The 20,130-nt window shown below is 32.3% G+C and overlaps 2 protein-coding genes across 2 annotated transcripts; both read right to left on the bottom strand.

Annotated features, from left to right (window-relative positions):
• Window positions 1–52: 52 nt before the first annotated feature.
• LOC108204829 (auxin-responsive protein IAA26-like) lies at window positions 53–2,726 on the bottom strand. The gene is made up of 5 exons (XM_017374460.2): window positions 2,248–2,726; window positions 1,185–1,453; window positions 946–1,090; window positions 766–831; window positions 53–331 (listed from the first exon to the last, which is right to left on the bottom strand). Exons 1-5 carry the CDS (start codon window positions 2,559–2,561, stop codon window positions 325–327), a joined length of 801 nt encoding a protein of 266 aa, XP_017229949.1. The 5' UTR covers window positions 2,562–2,726; the 3' UTR covers window positions 53–324.
• A 3,277-nt stretch (window positions 2,727–6,003) lies between these two features.
• On the bottom strand, window positions 6,004–7,744 carry LOC108198023 (histidine-containing phosphotransfer protein 4). The gene is made up of 6 exons (XM_017365806.2): window positions 7,397–7,744; window positions 7,178–7,308; window positions 7,008–7,076; window positions 6,466–6,537; window positions 6,303–6,375; window positions 6,004–6,208 (listed from the first exon to the last, which is right to left on the bottom strand). The coding sequence occupies exons 1-6, from the start codon at window positions 7,454–7,456 to the stop codon at window positions 6,188–6,190; spliced, it is 426 nt and encodes a 141-aa protein (XP_017221295.1). The 5' UTR covers window positions 7,457–7,744; the 3' UTR covers window positions 6,004–6,187.
• Between the last annotated feature and the right edge of the window lie 12,386 nt (window positions 7,745–20,130).

The raw sequence follows: 20,130 nt of genomic DNA, 5'->3' as shown, positions 1-20,130 counted from the left end.
AGCTCAGGGTTCATATAAACTCTAAACTCTATCATACACGATCACACATATCTACAATAACCACACTGATATAATCTTTCAGAAACAAGATGCCGTACTTTGGCAGTGTATTGCAAACATCACATTTAGGCTTTAGCTATTTTACTTCCCTCAGTTTGCCTCTTCATTGAAGGAAAAAATGGAAAACAATCAGTTACTATAATTGTTTTGCTTATTGAACTAGAGTACTTGGCCAAGCAGTAGGCTGTGAAGATCTTTCAGCTTATTTATATCCATACATGTCCCTCTTCATTTCGACTCAACAAACGCCGCATCGCCTTGTTCCTAGATTCTGCAAGAAGGCAAATACATATATATCAGTACATAAACATGGTTGCAAGAAATCGAGAATCTGAACTAATGCAGAAATCGAGAATCTGAACTAATCAGTTAATTTCTATCAGAGATTTTTCTGATAAATGTGGAATTTTTTTTTGCCACAATAAATCGGAAATTTTTAGTTAAATAGGAATGTAAATGGTAAAATATTTTTTAAGAATTAATGGGGAATTTTTCAACAAATCAGAATTTTTTTGAATACAGTAGGTGATAGTACATTAGTTTCCGTCAAGTTTCTTGTGTCCTTGGAGATGATCGTAGTAACATACTCATGTCTCCCATCTTGAACCATTAATCTCTTGTTCACGGAAAAATAGTACGACAGTAGACCACACTATTTAAAAGAATTTGAAACAGAAAAGAAGAAAAGAGTTTTGCAGAACTTACTTTCTGAGGTAGGAAGAGGAGATCTCTTTCAAAACCCGAAGCCTTTTCGCCGAAGATATAAACATTCTGCACAAATAACGTCATAAATATAAGTTTAATTCTAATCCCATGACAATTTTGAATCAAACAGCTAGCAGCTCAGTTGCTGCAGGGGTCTACAAAATTAGAGAAGGTGCTTACTGCCAAGGAACATCACCAACAAGCATCCTGTCTCCTTCACTATCCTCGTAGACAAGAGTATAATCACCTCTTCCATCTAATAATCCCGTTATCGTCTTCGTCTTCTCCATCTTCTCCTTCTCAGAACTCGATATCTCCCCTTGAGCTATATTTTTCAATTCATAAACAAAAATGTACATTATTTAAAAATTTCAGCATAAGAGAAATTTTACAAAATTGTCCAAGTACGCGAAATGTACCTGCTAAAAGTCCTCGGAAGAGTTCATCCACAGCGGAGGAAAGATTGTCGTAGTCAGAATAGGATTTCAGATCAACTTTTCTTCCGATAGGGACTCCATCCATTTTTATCTTCACAAACAAACTATCCTCAGTGATTTCGGGTTTTTCGCCTTTCTTCCCACCGTTCTTGGAGGAATCCGTCTCTAACTTGCTGGAATTGCTGCTGCTCAGAAGATTTCTTCTTGATGAGCGAACTGGAGGCCACCCCACAATCGGACGTACATCCATCCTAAAGAATTTTTACTTATCATAAATAAATCGATATGAATCATAATTATATATAGTAATTATTCACAGTAGCAAGATCATATATAGTACTCCCTCTCTCCCCTCAATTGTTTACATTAGGGAACGAGGGCTCGACACGTATTTTAATACTCTCATAAAACATAGCTTGACAAATTATTTTGAATTTTTTTTTTCTGAATATATATTTATTATCTAAATTTTTATAAAAAAGAAAATTTTTAGAAAATAGTTATGGAACTATGTTTATATGTGCTTTAAAATGTGTGTCGAACAATGAAAAAAAAAACGTAAAAAAATGAAAGGGACAAAGAGAGTAGTATATAATTCTTTTTCTGATATTATGCTTGATGATCATGTATCAGCTGTGTCTAGCTAGCTAAGTCATGTACAGAATACTTCAATATAATTATATATCTAATGACTTCAGTCATCAGAGCATCCCCATCTCCGACGCTACACAACCCTTTGTTAAAGTCTAGTCAGCATAGTAAAAGTATACTTTGCGGATACTGATAGACACAGGTCCTGGTATCCAGCCATCGTGTGTTGGGGACGTGTTAAGCAGTTTATGATTTTTCGATCCTTGGATATAATAGGAGACCTAAATTCTTGAATATTGGATCAATTAAGTACATAAAGCCAACATATATATTTGCTCGATCAAAATGCATGCATGATTACAATCAATTCCAACATATATTTACAATTATGCTGACATAATTGTATGACAGACAATTAGAATAAGAAAACAAAGAAATTTGTATAATTGAGTACCTCTTAGAGCTGTTGGGAGCACCAAGATTAACACCTGACTGATATCCTTGATCACCACTGCCTGTCAACCAGTTCCTCTCCCGGCCTTTCTCCCCGATTATCGTGTCAAGGAAATCTCTTTTAGTTCCAGAACTCATCAAATTTTTGTTCTTGTCATTGCTATGAGACTTATGAGATATGTAATGCAGAGAAATAAGAGGCTTGTTTTCTCCGGGAGGCGCGAGTTTGAGTTCCAGGCTTTTATCCTGAGAAACATGACCTGTTTCGTGGCTTCTTTTGTTGCTGTTAATATCTCTTACAGGATATCTTTCCATCGTTTTCTCTGTAACCTAATTATACTGCAGGAATTATGAAGTGGTTGCAGATATTTGATAGATGAAATGAGATTTAAAGATGATAAAAAGACACTCGAGGAGAGAAAAGATTTGGAAGTACCATATATATATATAGTACTGCTAATCGGTAACTGTTTTTTGCTTTCAATTCCTTCCTTGTGATATATTTATACATATAAATCCGTGTGTATAGTGTGTAGCACGAAATGTTTATGGATTATGCGTGTATGTGTATTGAACTGATCGATGTGCCCTACCAATTTTGAAAGACTCGGTCAATAGACGAAGGTATATATAATTTTTCAAATTTTACGAGATGAGTTCGACTATGTGAGCTAGGCACTGCAACAAAGCGACATAAAATCAGTTGATAAGATCGGCCGTCTATATATGATGACCGGTTAATCTCAATCGTTCATTTTATAATTATAACTCATCAAGAATGATGATCGATTTTTATAAGTCACTAAATACTAAAACAATATAATATCAGTTAAAAGTGATAGTCTGTTAATATCTTAATCGATCAATTTTGTAATTTTAGTTCATTGATGATCATCAATTACATTATAGTTGATTTTTGTAGGTCATTGAATATTGAAACAACACAAAATCAATTATTCGTGAGCTCAGACCTCGATTTATCGGTTTTACAATTATAACCGACCGAAAGTGATAGTCAGTAATAATAACCGATTTTGATCGCGTTCAGTCCTTTTACCGACCAACAGGTCATTAGCTGAGATTTTTACAATAAGTGGGTCCAACTTGCTGTTCAACACGTGGCACCTGATCAAAACCGACTACTATCCGAAAATGTTGCTTTACAATCCGAAAAGATCATTAGGCCAGTTAAGTACGACTTCATTCACAGTGGCTATAGAAGTGTATACAGAATTAAGGTATTAGGGTTAACAAGGATACTAGGGTTTAAATATAGTATTATTGGACGAGTTTAGTATAATATAAAGAACATGAAAATGGAACTTTAGATTATGGAAACGCGCATGGTACACTTGGTTTATCTTTTGGTTGGATTGAGCACTAACTAGGTAGCTTTATAATGATATCGTGAGGTTCAAAGGGAGCAATGATGAAGAGGAGGTTCAGTGAACATTGAAAGACCCCATATAAGCACATATATCAAATCATCAAAGTCACATTCCACATTATGACTTGCACTACTCGATGCGACTGCTAGTTCACTTTCAATGCTACAATCCTTACCCCCGATCCCCACCCTTTCAGTGTTGATCCTTTTTTATTATTATATCAACCTTGACAATGCCCCAAATACCCGTTACCTACTTTTACTTTTCGTTTCGGTTAGAGAGAGAGTGGCGGATTATAGCTAGTGAACTTTTTCGCCTTTTTATTTCAGTTGGAGAGGGGGCAGGGCAGAGAGAGAGGGAGAGAGCGAGAAAGGGAGAGGGAGGGAGAGAGAGAGAGAAGAGAGAGAGGGAGAGGGAGAGGGAGAGAGAGAGAAGAGAGAGAGAGGGAGAGAGATTAGAGAGAGGAAGAGAGAGAGAATTTTTCTGCTTTCTTTCCTAATCCCAGTCCACCTCCACTTCACTTGGGTAGTATATAGTATATAGCTAGCTTCCTCTATTATATTTAAAGAGTAGTGTTAGGTGCACATAATTGTGTACATAATGATGTGGCAAGTGATGTGGTGAGTTTTAATTGAGGTTGTTGATGTAAATGTAAGAGGCTCATTCCAATTAAAACCCACCATATATCATTATTTACGTACATGTTTTTGTACATAATTATGTGCATCAAATATTTTTCGTATTTAAAATGTGCACATGACCAGCATGCATGCGCATTGTAACTTGTAACTTGTAAGTGACCATAACATGTATATATACCCACACATGTATACATATATGTGTATGAGCTCAAGGGCACCATATGGATGTAGAAATTTTTAGAGGGCAAATGATTTGTTTTTAGACTTTCTCGTGATACTTGATCACTTTTCTCTCTATTGTGTAGGAAAAATTGGTGCAATCTAGTGCGAAGCTAGCACACCACCATGATTACATAACACAGTGAGTCTCAACATCTAGCTAGTTCTTTGTAACCCTAATTACCATGTAAATTTTCCTGGCTTAAACACTCAAAGCTTATTATGAATAGCTTTTACAACTAACTTAACTAAACCAACAGGAGCTCAATATATTCGAAATTCAGTGTTGAAAAAGTGAGCAGTCAAGGTCGTCTGTGTATTGAGATGATCTGAGGATAGGCCGTAGGGCAGCAGGTCATGATATATCTCCACTATTACATAATTCTGTCAAGCTTTATTTTTCACAAAAGTGCGCGCTAGTTTGGACTTTGGACCCGTTTAACAACTTTTTCTTGTCCTGCAGTACTCCTACACATTATATAGCACACATAGAATGTGTAATTAATATATTCCAAGATCAGCTATCAGATCTTACTAATTTGGTGTTGATAGTTTCTATAGAACTTACAAGAAACATATATAGATCATATAGATGAAATCAGGTTGTAAATTTTGTTGAGGAAAGAACAACAAACGTTTGAGAAAGGAAGTGACGAGGATATGTACATGCCATATTGAGTTAATTTTAATTAGGGTACAAGGAGCATGTTTGCTGACCTTGAGGGGTTGGACTTAAAAAGTTGTTTACCATTCTCAACTAAAAAATGTCTTATGTAATAAATAAAATTGACAGTTTAATATTAAAAATAATTAAGAAAAAGTTAATAAAAAATCAGAAATTGGTACACTAATATACCTGTTTAAATAACTTTTATTTTTATGATTTTCTTTAAAAGTCAATTTTATAATAAGATTCTTATTATATATCTCATTACATTTGGTTTAAAATATAGAAAATATATATTATATTTTATATTTACATATAATATCGTATATATACTTATATAAAAAAGATGATAATTTAATTAATAAAAAATACTATAATTATAATAAATAATAAATTTTGAAAAATTATTTAAACTCTTTCTTTCGTAAGCACTGATCATAACTCATACAGTAACTCCGTCATTAATAATTGCATAAATATGTTAAAAGATGATTTTACTTGTACAAGTACACGCCGAAGCTAATATAAAATTTTGATATTGCATTCTTATTTCATGAGTGGGGGTTGAAACTTATTTAAACATTGCCCCATTATTTTTCTATCGTCCATTACCTCCGCCTCCGGTGTATATACGCATGCAACATGTTGCTACATGCTATGTTCTTTTGAAAACAAACTTGAACTTGATGGAAAATAAGTTTCTGTCCATCAACAAACTTTTACATGGACATGTTCCAATTTATACAATAGTACAGAGGCCCATATTGCACCCATTAGTGGCCCAAGACAATTTGATTTCACTACAATTTCAAAGTTTAAAGAACTGAAACTTGGCAAACAACTAGAATCGAACCAAGACTTGCATCTTGTCTTTTTATTAATAACTTCGAGATCGAAAATTTTATGGTGAGAGAGATGAGCTCTCAGGACATACAAAATATATGGAAGTATAACATTACATCAAGATCTTGGTGATTCTTGATTAATTAGCTGTTCTTCTCCTTATGAAAGCTTATGCTTGTTTGATCAGGCGGCTTGTCTTGCTAACTGAAAATTTGAGTTCGAAACAAATATAAGCATATCTTTATCGACAGAATTAAGGAGGGATAGGAATATAAATAGAGAGAGATTTATTGAAGACCTTGAAATAAGTCTCGAGCTTCCTCCTTAGAATCGCATGCTCTTGCTTTACTTGCTGGTATGAGTTGATGCATCTGCAGATCAAAATTCGAATTTAATACTGATTATTAGTAGGCGTAGTCGCGTAGATGAGCATGTACATGAAATGAAGATGAGTGAATTACCCTTCGGCATTGCCTGCCTTGCAGTAGTCCTGAAACCGGGTGCATTCTCTTTTTACCTTGATGGCACCAATGCTGCATGATAGCGAGATCGATGATCAGTTACCTTAATCAGACATGCTAGGCCTAGAAATGGTGTCTTTGTTTGTGTCGAAACTATAGATGAATCTTCATCTGCCTTAGTTTGTCATATATATCCTTTTATTTTTCTCCTTTAACATATCTTTAATTAATACTCCCTCCATCCCATCCAAATGTTTATATTTGGGTTGAGCACAGAGGTCAAGTAAGAAAAGTGAGGATAGTGGTGGGATTGCTGGTTGATATTTAATGTATAAAGTAAGTATCATGGAGAAAAATAGTAGGAGTAGTTGATTTTTATATTATAAAATTTTACTATGTTTGGTAAGTTTTGAAATGTAAAGAATTGAATAGAATATTTTTTTAGTGTAAAGAAATGGCTGGGAATTTTAGCCTTTTTTAGCCAATTCCGTTCTGCGTTTTTGATGACATTAATCTGCACCAACACACAGAGCTGGTTTTACCTGGAGCTACTACCCTTGAACAAATGCATGTAATTCTCCAGCTTACAAAAATCGAAAGGCCTTTTCTCTCTGCACATAATTAAGAACATAGACAATAATGTTAACTGCTACGGCTAGAGTAGTATTGTCTCCAGATCAAGAATTAACCATCATGCTAATCGAGTACTCACAGTGCCATTTCTAAGTTGCGTAGCAATCTGACAGAATCACCATAAAAGGACGTTACAATTTCCTCCACAAAGTTTGGATTAGCATCATCTTGCAAATCTTCTAGCTGTAAGAATTGCTCATCAAGAAATCCCTGCACGTACAAATAGTAAACATCAAATTATTTTCAAACTAAGTAGTAGTTTCAGACAGAAAAAAAAAAACCTCAAAATCTTACGAACCTCATCAAAGAATGAATTCCTCAAGCAAGCAATCTGTTTTCGCATCTGATTTCGGTCCATCCTTAAAAATGTAAAGGAAGTGGAGAGCTTCAGCCAAAGAGAATATATATTGGAGCTTCTGATATGGAGATTTCTTTCTTATTACAAGCCAAGATATGCAGGGTATTTATAGGACTTCAAATTGTACAGTAGACAGGTGTTTAAATATATGTGATTGAGAGAGGAAAATATCGTAAGATGTTGCAGCTGATGTATAGTTGATATATTTCAATAATTCGAATACGAAGTTGAGCGTCAACTTCAGCAGAAATCCTAACAAATGTAGCTGCAACTCTGCAAGTTGAGTAAGATGAATAATAATATCTTTCTGGTATACAGGAGGAGTCCCTATTGCAATTTTTATTGGCATGATATTACCAAGACAAGACGGCTTTTCATTATGGGAAAATTGTGAAAAGATGGGTCGGAATAATATGACCATGATACTAGCTAGATAGATCCTTTGCCAATAATACAAGGTCCTTATCATGGTTCTTCTAAAAATGAAAAATAGATTATAATTTATTAGATTTGAATAAATCTATTTTTAGTAATATAATTTTTTATATGTTAAATTTTCAAAATTGAGACGAGTTGAGTTTAAAAAAAGTAGAATTTTTGACTTTAAACTTAAATTAACTTATCAATTTATTACATAAACTCACAAAATAACCAAATTTAAGTAAAGAGTTGGGCTTAAAAAGTCCATACTCCAAATATTAATATGTACATACGTACTTCAAATATATGTTAGTATGCCACACATATTAATAAATTTTAAGTGATTGTGTTGTTTTATATTTTTATCCAGTGATTGTGTTGTTTTATATCTTTATCCATAATTATTTTGTTAGCTTAGTATTTGCACTATATATAAAAAGTTTAATTTGCCGGTTTACATGTTTTTTTTATTTTACAGCATGTTTTAATTAACTTTTAATTAAACTAAAACACATTTTTAAATTTCAATTAACCATATCTCAATCTCTTCACCTTCTTTATTTACAAAATTTTTGATGAGTTTAATTATTATAAAATTATTTAACATCCAATAAAAATATATATAACTCTACTAATTATATGAAAATCTATCTTAATTGATAGACATGTATTATTTAATATAAATATATTCTCAAAACAAATTTTAATATTAAACGTATACAATATAAAGCTAATATTACAATTTTTATGTTGCCTGTGCATTATATAAGATCATATATAGATGAGAATGAAATGAATATCATATAGATATAGATGATAATGAAAATGATTATGGTAGGGTAATTTCAGAAAATTATACATAAATACATATTAAAAAAATGTAGAACAAGTTGGGGATCATTTGTTTTTATTAAAGAGAATATATAGAGGGGTATAGTCTGGAATAAAAAAAATTCCCAAAATGAGAGGGAGAGGTTAAGGCCAAAGTCCATAATTATTTTGGAATTTGTTAAAAGAAATAATTTGCACCAGATAAATAATACTGTATGAATTAAGTTTTCAATCTCTACGAATTTAATCTGGATTCATTTTGCATAGAACAATTTTGTCACAAGATATTGACCGGCCATATCTCTATAGCTATTATATTTTTCATGGATCAAATATTGAATATATTAAAAGTTGAGTAGATAATGCTTTTGTTGATTTACCCCAGCAAGGTTCTTACAAATAAAAGAAAATAGAATTGAAACTATGAAAGGCACTGAAACAGACATAGATATTACTCCCTCTGTCTCATTTTAACTGATGTTTGACTTTTTAACACGTATATTGAGGTGTAAAAAAACAATATCTACACTCTTTGATATAAATTTTATAAAAAATAATCATGTTTAGATGTAATTTTTTTAACATCTTAAAATACGTGGAAAAAAGTCAAAAGCAGTTAAAATGGGACGGAGGGAGTAGGTTTGAGATGAGCACAGAAACTTGGATTATATTGTTCTCGATAAACACTACTCCCTCCGTCCCAGTCATTGTATACAAATGGCTGGGACACGGAGACCAAGAAAAAGGGTAAAAAATGAGTAAAGTTAGATGAAAAGTGAGTATAGTGGTGGGATACATTTATATTTAATAATAGATTTGAGATAGTGGAGGAAAGTAGTGGGTGTAATAGTGTTTATATTATTAATAATAGATTTGAGATAGTGGAGGAAAGTAGTGAGTGTAATAGTGTTTATATTATTATAGAATGGAGATAGGGGAGGAAAGTAGTGGGTGTAATAGTGTTTATATTATTATAGAATGGAGACAGTGGAAGAAAGTAGTTGGTGTAATGTTATTTTATATTATAAAAATTGGTATGTATACAATTGGTGGGACGTCCCAAAAAAGAAACTGTATACAATTCATTGGGACGGAGGGAGTACAAGCTATCAGTGCTCACTTACTCATCAACAACTTGTGCACGTGTGTAACACGCCTATACCACGAGCTTCTCCTCTAAAGAGTTCTATACTGAGATTTCACGTCTAAGATATAATATGCGCAAGTATTGAAATTGTTAATTCCTGGAAAACATACACCCGGTTTGTAACTGTTTTTCTTAAATAAACATACATTAATCAAATTATATATATATTGAGATGTTTGTTTGAATATTTTTACATAACTATCCCTAATTAATAAGCTCAAATTAAACAATTATTTATATTGTATAGAAAATATAAACTGTATTGATGGGGACAAAACTTTACATAAAAACAAGAAAAAATCACTTATATTAAGACACCAATCAAATTCTAAAAAAGCTATCAAAATGGACTGAAGGAAGATGTTAATGATCTTAATTAACAATAATCTTAATTAACAATGATCGCGGTGTTTTCATTTTCATATTTAAGTGTCAGATGTCCGACATAAATATAAAAAAAAATATGATTCAGATGGGCGCTTGCACAAGTTATAAGAAGAAATATATATATATATATATATATATATATATATATATATAACATATTTAATTAGTAGTCTCTCTGTCATTAGGTTCTTTATTTTAGTACAGAAAATTGACTAGTATTTTAAAATTTCTATAAAACATAATTTTATAAATTATTTTAATTATTTTCCTCAATAAAATTTAATATTTAAAATTTTATACTAAAAAAATAATTTAAAAATAAATTATGAAACTGTAATTTATATAGATCTTAAAATACATGTCAAATAATGTAAAAAGTTATAAAAAAAACAAGAAGAGCTAAAAAAAATATTAATTGGGATGATAAATTATGATTTGACAAACAAACAAACATATTATACCTAATTGTGCAGGTCTCACCGTGACAAATATAACCATGCATATATTACGTACATTATATGTGTGAAGTTCCATGCGATTTACGTGAAAGCACCAAGGAAAATGTCATAGTATAAATAGAAGCAGACAACCATGATTGCAGTATACATTAATGTCAAGCTTTTCAGCTGCTAACCAAATATATATACACTTCTGAATCTAGACACAACTGGTGTCTAAAGGAAAAAAGTGGGAGAATATGACAACGTTTGATGTGTCCAAGAATCTGCATGTAATTGACATGTAGTCTCTCCACCGGCGGAATTAGAATTATTTTTAGAGAAACAAGATTAAAAACATCTACTATTGTTAATTCATGGAAGCCAACTGAACCTGTTACCTTTTGAAATGATTTTGAACCAAAACTAAAATAGGTATGTTCTCTATTTATTTTTGAAGTTGAGTCTAGACCAGAATATGAAATCCCCGTATATCAATAACTATAGGCCAACATCTTGGGCCATTACGATCAAAAACTTAATCAGTTTAATTATTATAGTTAGTGGGAGATACACAACGCATACCGTTTTTGTAATCAAAGTGAGAGAGTGTTTTTGTTAAGCGACGGAGAGTGTTGGAATATAGCATAAGATCCATTCGGGACAATTCTCTAATATCTTTAAGGTTTTAAATAGATTGGTTCTCAACATGATATCAGAGTAACAACTTAAGGTATTAAATGGATTGGTTCTCAAAACGGAAGAACTCTATTCTTGTTTAGTGATTTTGCGATTTTACACTCTTTTGAGGTTTTCACTTTAAATTGTTGTATATATGTTGTCACTGTTTGATTAATGTCAATATATAATGGATGCGATTCTAGCAAAAGAAACGAGCTACTGCGACTGGAGCTCTTTGGAAGTGGAGAATCAACATCAACAAACAAGAAGAATCGCAAGGAAGCATATGGAAGAATCGCAAGCATTACAGAGAAAACAGCAGTAATGATTGGAGAATGAGGAGTGCATTAGCCTTAAGATGAGCAGACAGTGGTCCTTGCTTCGTCTCGTTGTCGATCCCTCAGCTAATCCAGCACAGCACTGAAAGAGAAACGCTGCAGGAGATAGATATGATGCCTACCTTTATTCCTCTGCCACCCACACAAGACAGGGATGTTTGATGCATCGTTTCGCAGAATTGCATGATGAGTCTCCCAGGCCAGCTACAAATTCCAATGGATGACTGTGTGCGAAATTGTGGTCACGTACATTATAACTTTGTAAAAGAAACAAAGCTGGCTAAGAATGGTACATGAGTGGAATGGGATCAGAACATACATTATATTCCTTCTTTTCTGATTACGCTAGCTATCCGGCCCTCTTCCTAGCTATCATGTGTAGATAAGAAACTGACGATGGAGGTTATTTTTACATAAAATTTTGAATTCGAGGAGTTGCATGGGTTTTAACTATATATTTGATCGAAAGTATTAAAATTGATCGGCAAATTCAATTCAATTTATACGACAATTCTGAATAATGAGAAGAACTGAGGGAGGAGAGTTCAGATTGACGTCAATCTTAGCTACATTTGTTACCATCAACGTGCATTTAATTTGTTTCATTTAAATAATGACAAGAACTGAGGGAGGAGGGTTCAAACACGAGACCCCTGGCAATTAGCTAGCTATGATATCATATTAAAATAAACGATTCTCCTGAATTTGAAGGTATTAAAAGTAGGGTTTGTTAGGATCATATATATTTTCTAACTGTATGTCAATAATGAAGGCCAGACCATGATGTCAATAATGAAGGCCAGACCATGATGGCAATACATTAAGGAACAAAAACTAGAATTTCGGGAGCCTAAAATGAGCATGCGTTAACTCTTATGAATTGATCATCAGAGTACTTTAAAGTACTGCATGCCATAGAATTCCTCATGCTTTCGGTGGCAAGAATGCTATGATAGGTTCTTCCGATTGTCCTTCACGACGAGAGCTACATTTTCCAGTATGATTCTTGCAAGTGTAAAACCTCGTATACTCCGTCCGTCCCATTCAATTGTATACGATACTTTTTAACACGTTTTTTAAGACTCTTTTAAAATAAGGAAAATGCTACATGCACAGAATTGGGTACAGAAACATTCACAGAATGAGTATGTGTGTTAACTTCTGATTAATATGGACCCCTGTACATGCATTAATAGCACCAATTAAAACTTCCCATCTAGATCGCCATGTCATTTTGTATAAAATTATGTGCCCAATTTTGTGCATGTAACACTACTCTTTAAAATATAATTTCATAATAAATTTTTAAATTATTATTTTCTGAATAAAAGTTTAATGTTTAAACTTTTACTCAAAATAGAGAATTTTTAAAAAAGCATCATGAAATTATAATTTATAGGAGTCTCGAAATGCGTGCAAATTATGAACGTATACAATTCACTAGAACAGAAATATGTTATTATGCACATCTTTGTAGTATACAGAAATATAATGTACACTTGAAGGCGCAAATGTGGTAGAAGCTGAAAATAAATGAAGCTAAAAAAACTATACTTTTAGGTAAAAAATAACTGCAACTAAAATCCTACACCATATCAGTTGATAGTTGATACTGTTGAAAACTATATGATGATCACCCTCTGGAATCTTAAGACTTTGAATGAGCTAGTTACTCATCAACGTGATTTGTTAAGGGTCTTGGGTTCGAGTCTTCCTACCATATCCATAATTAGCTACGGTTAAGGGTCTTGGGTTCGAGTCTTCCTACCATATCCATAATTAGCTACGATTGACGAGTCTAAAAATCTGTAGTTGTGTTACGCCGCTAGCCGCGGATTCACAACAAAAAAGACTGCGGACCTCTTCTTAAAAAAAAAAAAGTTCTTCAATTATTAGATGCGTTCATGCATCCTGAAGAGATGATGAAACATCCAAAAGTTCTCCTGACCCCTTTAAAACACTGATCGTACACAAGAACACGTGGACTAGTTAAAATCAAGATGAAACAGATACAGCGTTGCAATTACATAGATGTAACTGATCATAATGTGGTATAATTTCGCGATCGGCATCAATTCTCCCCATTCATGAGAGAACCGGGATAGAAGCATCTTGTCTGCATGTCGACATTGTTTTGGCATTCCTCAGTAGCTTTTTCCGAACTGAGAACGGATTAGCTATATGCATGTCTTCTGTGCGCCCTGACGTTCACGTCAGATTGCGCACATGGGCGGATCTAGGAAGAGGTACGGGGGACAAGTGTCCCCCTAATTTTTTTACATTTTTTCACCATTCTAAAGTTTACAAAATTATAGAAGTCCCCCCCAATTTAAAAATACATAGGTGTTTTCCGAAAATAGATTTCGTTTCTAGATCCGCCCCTGCTTGCGCATGATGAAGTAATGAGCTAGAAATTAGAGTAACTAACCTATGTGTAGATATTTCTGCTAAGATATTTATAATATTCATACTTACATGTCACCATAGACAACCCCAAAATCAAAGTAAAAATTCCATTGCAAGATGGGGACAGTTTCATGTTGATAACGCTGCCAACAATGAGGCCTGTATTGATGTATTCGGATTTTCCATCGAAACCAACCTTGTTCTTTGTAGCTTGTTTAAATGATTGTGTAGAATCAAACCGAGTCTGTGCAGAAAAAAGAGGACGACAGTGATGATTTATACCTTTATTCTTTCGCCTCTTTTAAACATTTTGATGTATTTAGACATTTTGATGCTAAGTTGGCAACCATGTAGGTTTGATATTTACGGACTTCTAGTCAAAATCGGTTTACAAGATTAAAAATGATCATTGATTATTGGAAATATATTTGATTGATTACAGCGATGCTATATATAACTCTTGACCTATAACTAACATATGAAATTGCTGAGCTGACATGGCTGTGTGAAGCTGGTATGTAGTATGATCTTTATTAAAAACCTTAACTAATTCCGAATTATTTTAAAAAAAAAAAAAACTCAATTGTAAGAAATCACTCGAAGCGCTTTTGAGTTTTGATAAAAGCAAATCACCAACTACCAAGCGCAGGTTCATGCAGTTGCTTTAGTTGTCCACTTTCAAGATTTCCTGTTGCAATTCGACATTATACAGTATATTTTGTCGTTGGCCATCTGAAAGATTTACAAGCATGCTTTAAACAATTTGATAATATTTGTCCGATTCGATTTTTAAAATTTGATTAATTATTATAAATTCTTCTTAAATGAAATATTATAAAATAAATTAAAATAATATATTAATTATTATAATATTATAATATATCTGGTTTTTCCTATCTACAAATGTAGATGTTCCAAGGCGGAGTTCCTTAAATAATACATTGTTGGACTCTGATTTTCATGACTATCAAATTCGGATCGGCTAAGATTTTAGCTAAAAGGCTATGAGGCCAACACCATGTCCACATTGCTCCTCTCAGAATTCAAATTGTTATGTTGAATTTGTATGTTTTCTTCAAATGCAGAATATACCCATACTGCAAAGATTAACCAAAAGATCGATGTTTTTAGCTTTGTAGTAGTACTTTTAGATATCGTGACAGGATGAAAGCCTAATCATGGAAGTGAGAATCACATAAACCTCGCAGAATGGTCATGGAGGCATTACGGGGAAAGAAATAGCATTTGCTGATATACTGGAAACAGACGTCAAGAAAGATTGTTGGATGAAATGAAAAGTGTTTCTAAACTAGGTCTGATTTGCACAAGTACATTGCCTTCTTGACTCTAGTAGGTCTCCAATGAAGGTAGTTTTGCAGATTCTGTAGCTGCAGCAAGTAATGATGTTAAGAGCATCTCCACTGTTCTGAGGAGGTTCCGTAAATATATGATAAATAATTCAAGTTCTAAAAAATAAGGATTCTATATTGATTGACAACTCCAACAATAATCCCTATTTGTGTTCTCTATTATTATTATAACTAGTTGAGAAACCGCGCGTTGCGGCGGCCTATAAAACTTATATTAATAATTCAATATTAATATTTGTAGGATGCAATAATTTTGTGGCTGTCCATAAAAAGTATATTAATGATTAAAAATTAATATTTGTAGGATAAAATAAATTTTATATTATAAAAATCTTGATGAAATACCAATACTAATATATAAAATTGTAAAATTGGACTATAATTTATGGTGAAAAAATGAAAATAAATTTCTACACGTAATTAACAATTTAAAGCACGACGAATCTTAATTTTATTTGTGTTTTTTTTAAAAGTAATCATGTTCTTACATTGTCACTTTCCTCCAATTTTTTTGGATTGATTGTGCACAAAAACATCTAACTTAAATCCGTGAGATAGCGCCATAGCGGTCTATACTACCCCTGTAACAACCTTTATTTTGTAATACTGTATAAACAACCTTCACTTAAAAGTTTAAACAGCCTTCACTTAAAAGTTGCTTGAACGGAGTAAACAGATAATACATGAATAATATTTTCTTGTATACAAATTAAATCATGTAAATTAACAACAACAAACATGTCCGATGAACAAAACAGATATTATAAAAGAATAACCAACAAACATACATCACTAATAGTTAATTTATTGATATCATCCATCAAAATCATGTCAAGACTATATTCTTCTCCCGTGTTTGGATTTGTTGACTCCCACATAGCGGTCTATAACTACCTTTGCTTGAAACAACCTTTATTTTTTTAAATACCGTATAAACAACCTTCACTTATCGTTGCACAAGAAAAGCACCACCGAGTCAGAAATCGAGCAAGAGAACTATCACGAGAGAGAGGTAGAGTTGTAGTATTGAGGGAGATTAGGTTGTGTTTAGATGATCCAAAACCTTGTATTTATAAGTGCAGAGAGACTTGTGTGCTACTCTTTCCCATGATTAAATAATCTGAAACAAAATCAGATTAAAATTTTCAAGCTGCTATATTCCATAAATAATCTAAAACAAAATCAGATTCTGAAACTTGCTTCTAATATATCCGAAACTAAAAAAGATAGGTCTAATTTTTAATATTTTTCATCCGAAAATTCAAGAAAATTAGAAAAATAGACGTGAGAGTCGCTTCTCCTTTATATAGAAACAAAAATCAGATTAAAATTTTCAAGTTACTATATTTCATAAATAATCTGAAACAAAAACAGATTCTGAAACTTGCTTCTAATATATCCGAAACTAAAAAAGGTAGTTCTAATTTTTGATATTTTTCTTCCACAAATTCCAGAAAATTAGAAAAATAGAACGGAGCGATGTGAGAGGCGCCACCTACACGCCCCTCGCTCCTCCTTTATATAAGTATATTGATAGTGTTAAATCCAAATTTTTTAACAAAAAGATAATAAAGTATGCGAAAGTTAAAAGATAAATATTTAATCATTAAAAAAATCAAATGAATGAAAAGCGGATACTTGATATTTAGGGAATGGGTAGGAAACGTTAGAGTGAATTTTTTACATATTTCTTAAAAGAGTTAATTGCAATTGGCACATCTTTGATTTCAGAATCTTGCACATTGCACCATATAGTTTTGGAAAATACACTTTGTAGCCCCAGACTTTTAACCCGTAGACACTTTGCACCCTTTTCGTTAATTTCTGCCGTTACCATTAACCTTTGCAGGGGCATTTTGGGAAATTTAATTATATTTAATTAAAATCAAACCTTTATTTAAATTTTTTGACCATATAAACGATATTTTTCGGAAAAACTTAAAGAACGAAAGTTGTAAAGAATAAAAAGATCTTCTTTGAATTATAAGGTTCAAAATTTTCGTAATTCTTTTTATAATAATTCTAAAAAAATTCAAAAATTAGCAATCTTGTAAAAATGAACAGTCATTTTTAAATAATTATTTAAATTTTGAACCTTATTTTTCTAAAAAGATCTTTTTATTCTCTACCACTTTCGTTCTTTAAGTTTTTCCGAAAAATATCGTTTAGATGGTCAGAAAATTTAAATAAAGGTCTGATTTTAATTAAATATAATTAAATTTCCCAAAATGCCCCTGCAAAAGTTAACAGTAACGGCAGAAATTAACGGAAAGAGTGCAAAGTGTCCGCGGCTTAAAAGTCTTGGGCTGCAAAGTGTATTTTCCAAAACTATTAGGTGCAATGTGCTGTGCTGAAACCAAAAAGGTGCCAATTGCAATTAACTCTTCTTAAAATTATAATTTAGGATATCATATAACTAATATAACTAATTTAGTGGAGATAAAAATTATAATTTAGGATATCATATAACTAATATAACTAATTTAGTGGAGATGCTCTAATAAAGGAAGTGAATTGGATGACAGTAATATTGTTCATATTATTTGCTTCTTGTTGCTGTTTATAAACCTTGTTGAGGAAGTAAAAACGTCAAGTGCTATGAGTTCTCTGTAATCTTCTAATTTTGGTTAAACAGAACATATGAAAGAGTTTTTAGACCTGTTTTAACATTAACTTATTGAAAAAACAAAAAATAATTTGTATAATAACAAATACCGAATTTTTCGCTCGGCCTTATTATTACACTATTCAGTGCAAAGTCGTGAGCAAGAATATTATCAGACCTCGAGGTGAACACATTTTCATAAATAAAAAGTTAAATATAAAATCATGAAATTTAATTTACCCCAATTTCTCTACAAGACATATTTTATAAAAAAAAAATGATTTTTGTCTATAGGGAAAAACCTTTAAAATAATCTACATCACAACCCACTCATTTGTTTGAACATGTGGTTCTTATTTTCTTTTTAATAAATTACACAATTTATATGACTAATTTAGCACCATCTTCTCGTTGATGTGAAATAGGTTGTAATAAAATTTTGGATAAATACATATAACACACATGCATAGTACGATGAAATGTTATTTACATGGATTTATTATAAGTATAGTGTATTAAAATCTTGTTCTCAAGTTCTTATGATATATTAATATAGTATAATCACTTCTCCCCATTCATGAGAGAATCGGGATAGAAGCATCTTGTCTGCATGTCGACATTGTTTTGGCATTCCTCAGTAGCTTTTTCCGAACTGAGAACGGATTAGCTATATGCATGTCCTCTGTGCGCCCTGACGTTCACGTCAGCTTGCGTACATGGACGGATCTAGGAAGAGGTACGGGCGAACACGTGTCTCCTTTAATTTTTATTTTTATTTTACATTTTTTCACCATTCTAAATTTTACAAAATTATAGAAGTGCCCCCCAAATTTAAAATTATATAGTTGTTTTCCAAAAATTTGCTTGGTGCCCCTCTAAGATTTCGTTTCTAGATCTGCCCCTACTTGCGCATGATGAAGTAATGAGCTAGAAACTAGAGTAACTAACCTATGTGTAGATATTTCTGCTAAGATATTTATAATATTCATACCACATGTCACCATAGACAACCCTAAAATCAAAGTAAAAATTCCATTGCAAGATGGAGACAGTTTCAAGTTGATAACGCTGCCAACAATGAGGCCTGTATTGATGTATTCGGATTTTCCATCGAAACCAACCTTGTTCTTTGTAGCTTGTTTAAATGATTGTGTAGAATCAAACCGAGTCTGTGCAGAAAAAAGAGGACGACAGTGATGATTTATACCTTTATTCTTTCGCCTGTTTTTAACATTTTGATGTATTTAGACATTTTGATGCTAAGTTGGCAACCATGTAGGTTTGATATTTACGGACTTCTAGTCAAAATCGGTTTACAAGATTAAAATTGATCATTGATTATTGGAAATATATTAGATTGATTACAGCGATGCCAAAACTCTTGACCTATAACTAACTAATGAAATTGCTGAGCTGATACTTGCTGATATTAGATTAATGAGCGATGATAATATTTGTCTGATTCGATTTTTAAAATTTGATTAATTATTATAAATTCTTCTTAAATGAAATATTATAAAATAAATTAAAATAATATATTAATTATTATTATAATATTATAATATATCTGATTTTTCCTATCTACAAATGTAGATGTTCTAAAGGTGGAGTTCCTTAAATAATAGTACATTGTTGGACTCTGATTTTCATGACTATCAAATTCGGATCGGCTAAGATTTTAGCTAAAAGGCTATGAGGCCAACACCATGTCCACTTTCGCTGGCTCATTTGGTTACATTGCTCCTTCTCTCAGAATTCAAATTGTTATGTTGAATTTGTATGTTTTCTTCAAATGCAGAATATACCCATACTGCAAAGATTAACCAAAAGATCGATGTTTTTGGCTTTGTAGTAGTACTTTTAGATATCGTGACAGGATGAAAGCCTAATCATGGAAGTGAGAATCACATAAACCTCGCAGAATGGTCATGGAGGCATTACGGGGAAAGAAATAGCATTTGCTGATATACTGGAAACAGACGTCAAGAAAGATTGTTGGATGAAATGAAAAGTGTTTCTAAACTAGGCCTGATTTGCACAAGTACATTGCCT

This window comes from Daucus carota, chromosome 1, assembly GCF_001625215.2.
Source record: "Daucus carota subsp. sativus chromosome 1, DH1 v3.0, whole genome shotgun sequence".
NCBI classification, from domain to species: Eukaryota; Viridiplantae; Streptophyta; class Magnoliopsida; order Apiales; family Apiaceae; genus Daucus; species Daucus carota.
The sequence above is the reverse complement of the archived record's forward strand: the minus strand, read 5'-3'. Positions and strand labels throughout refer to the sequence as shown.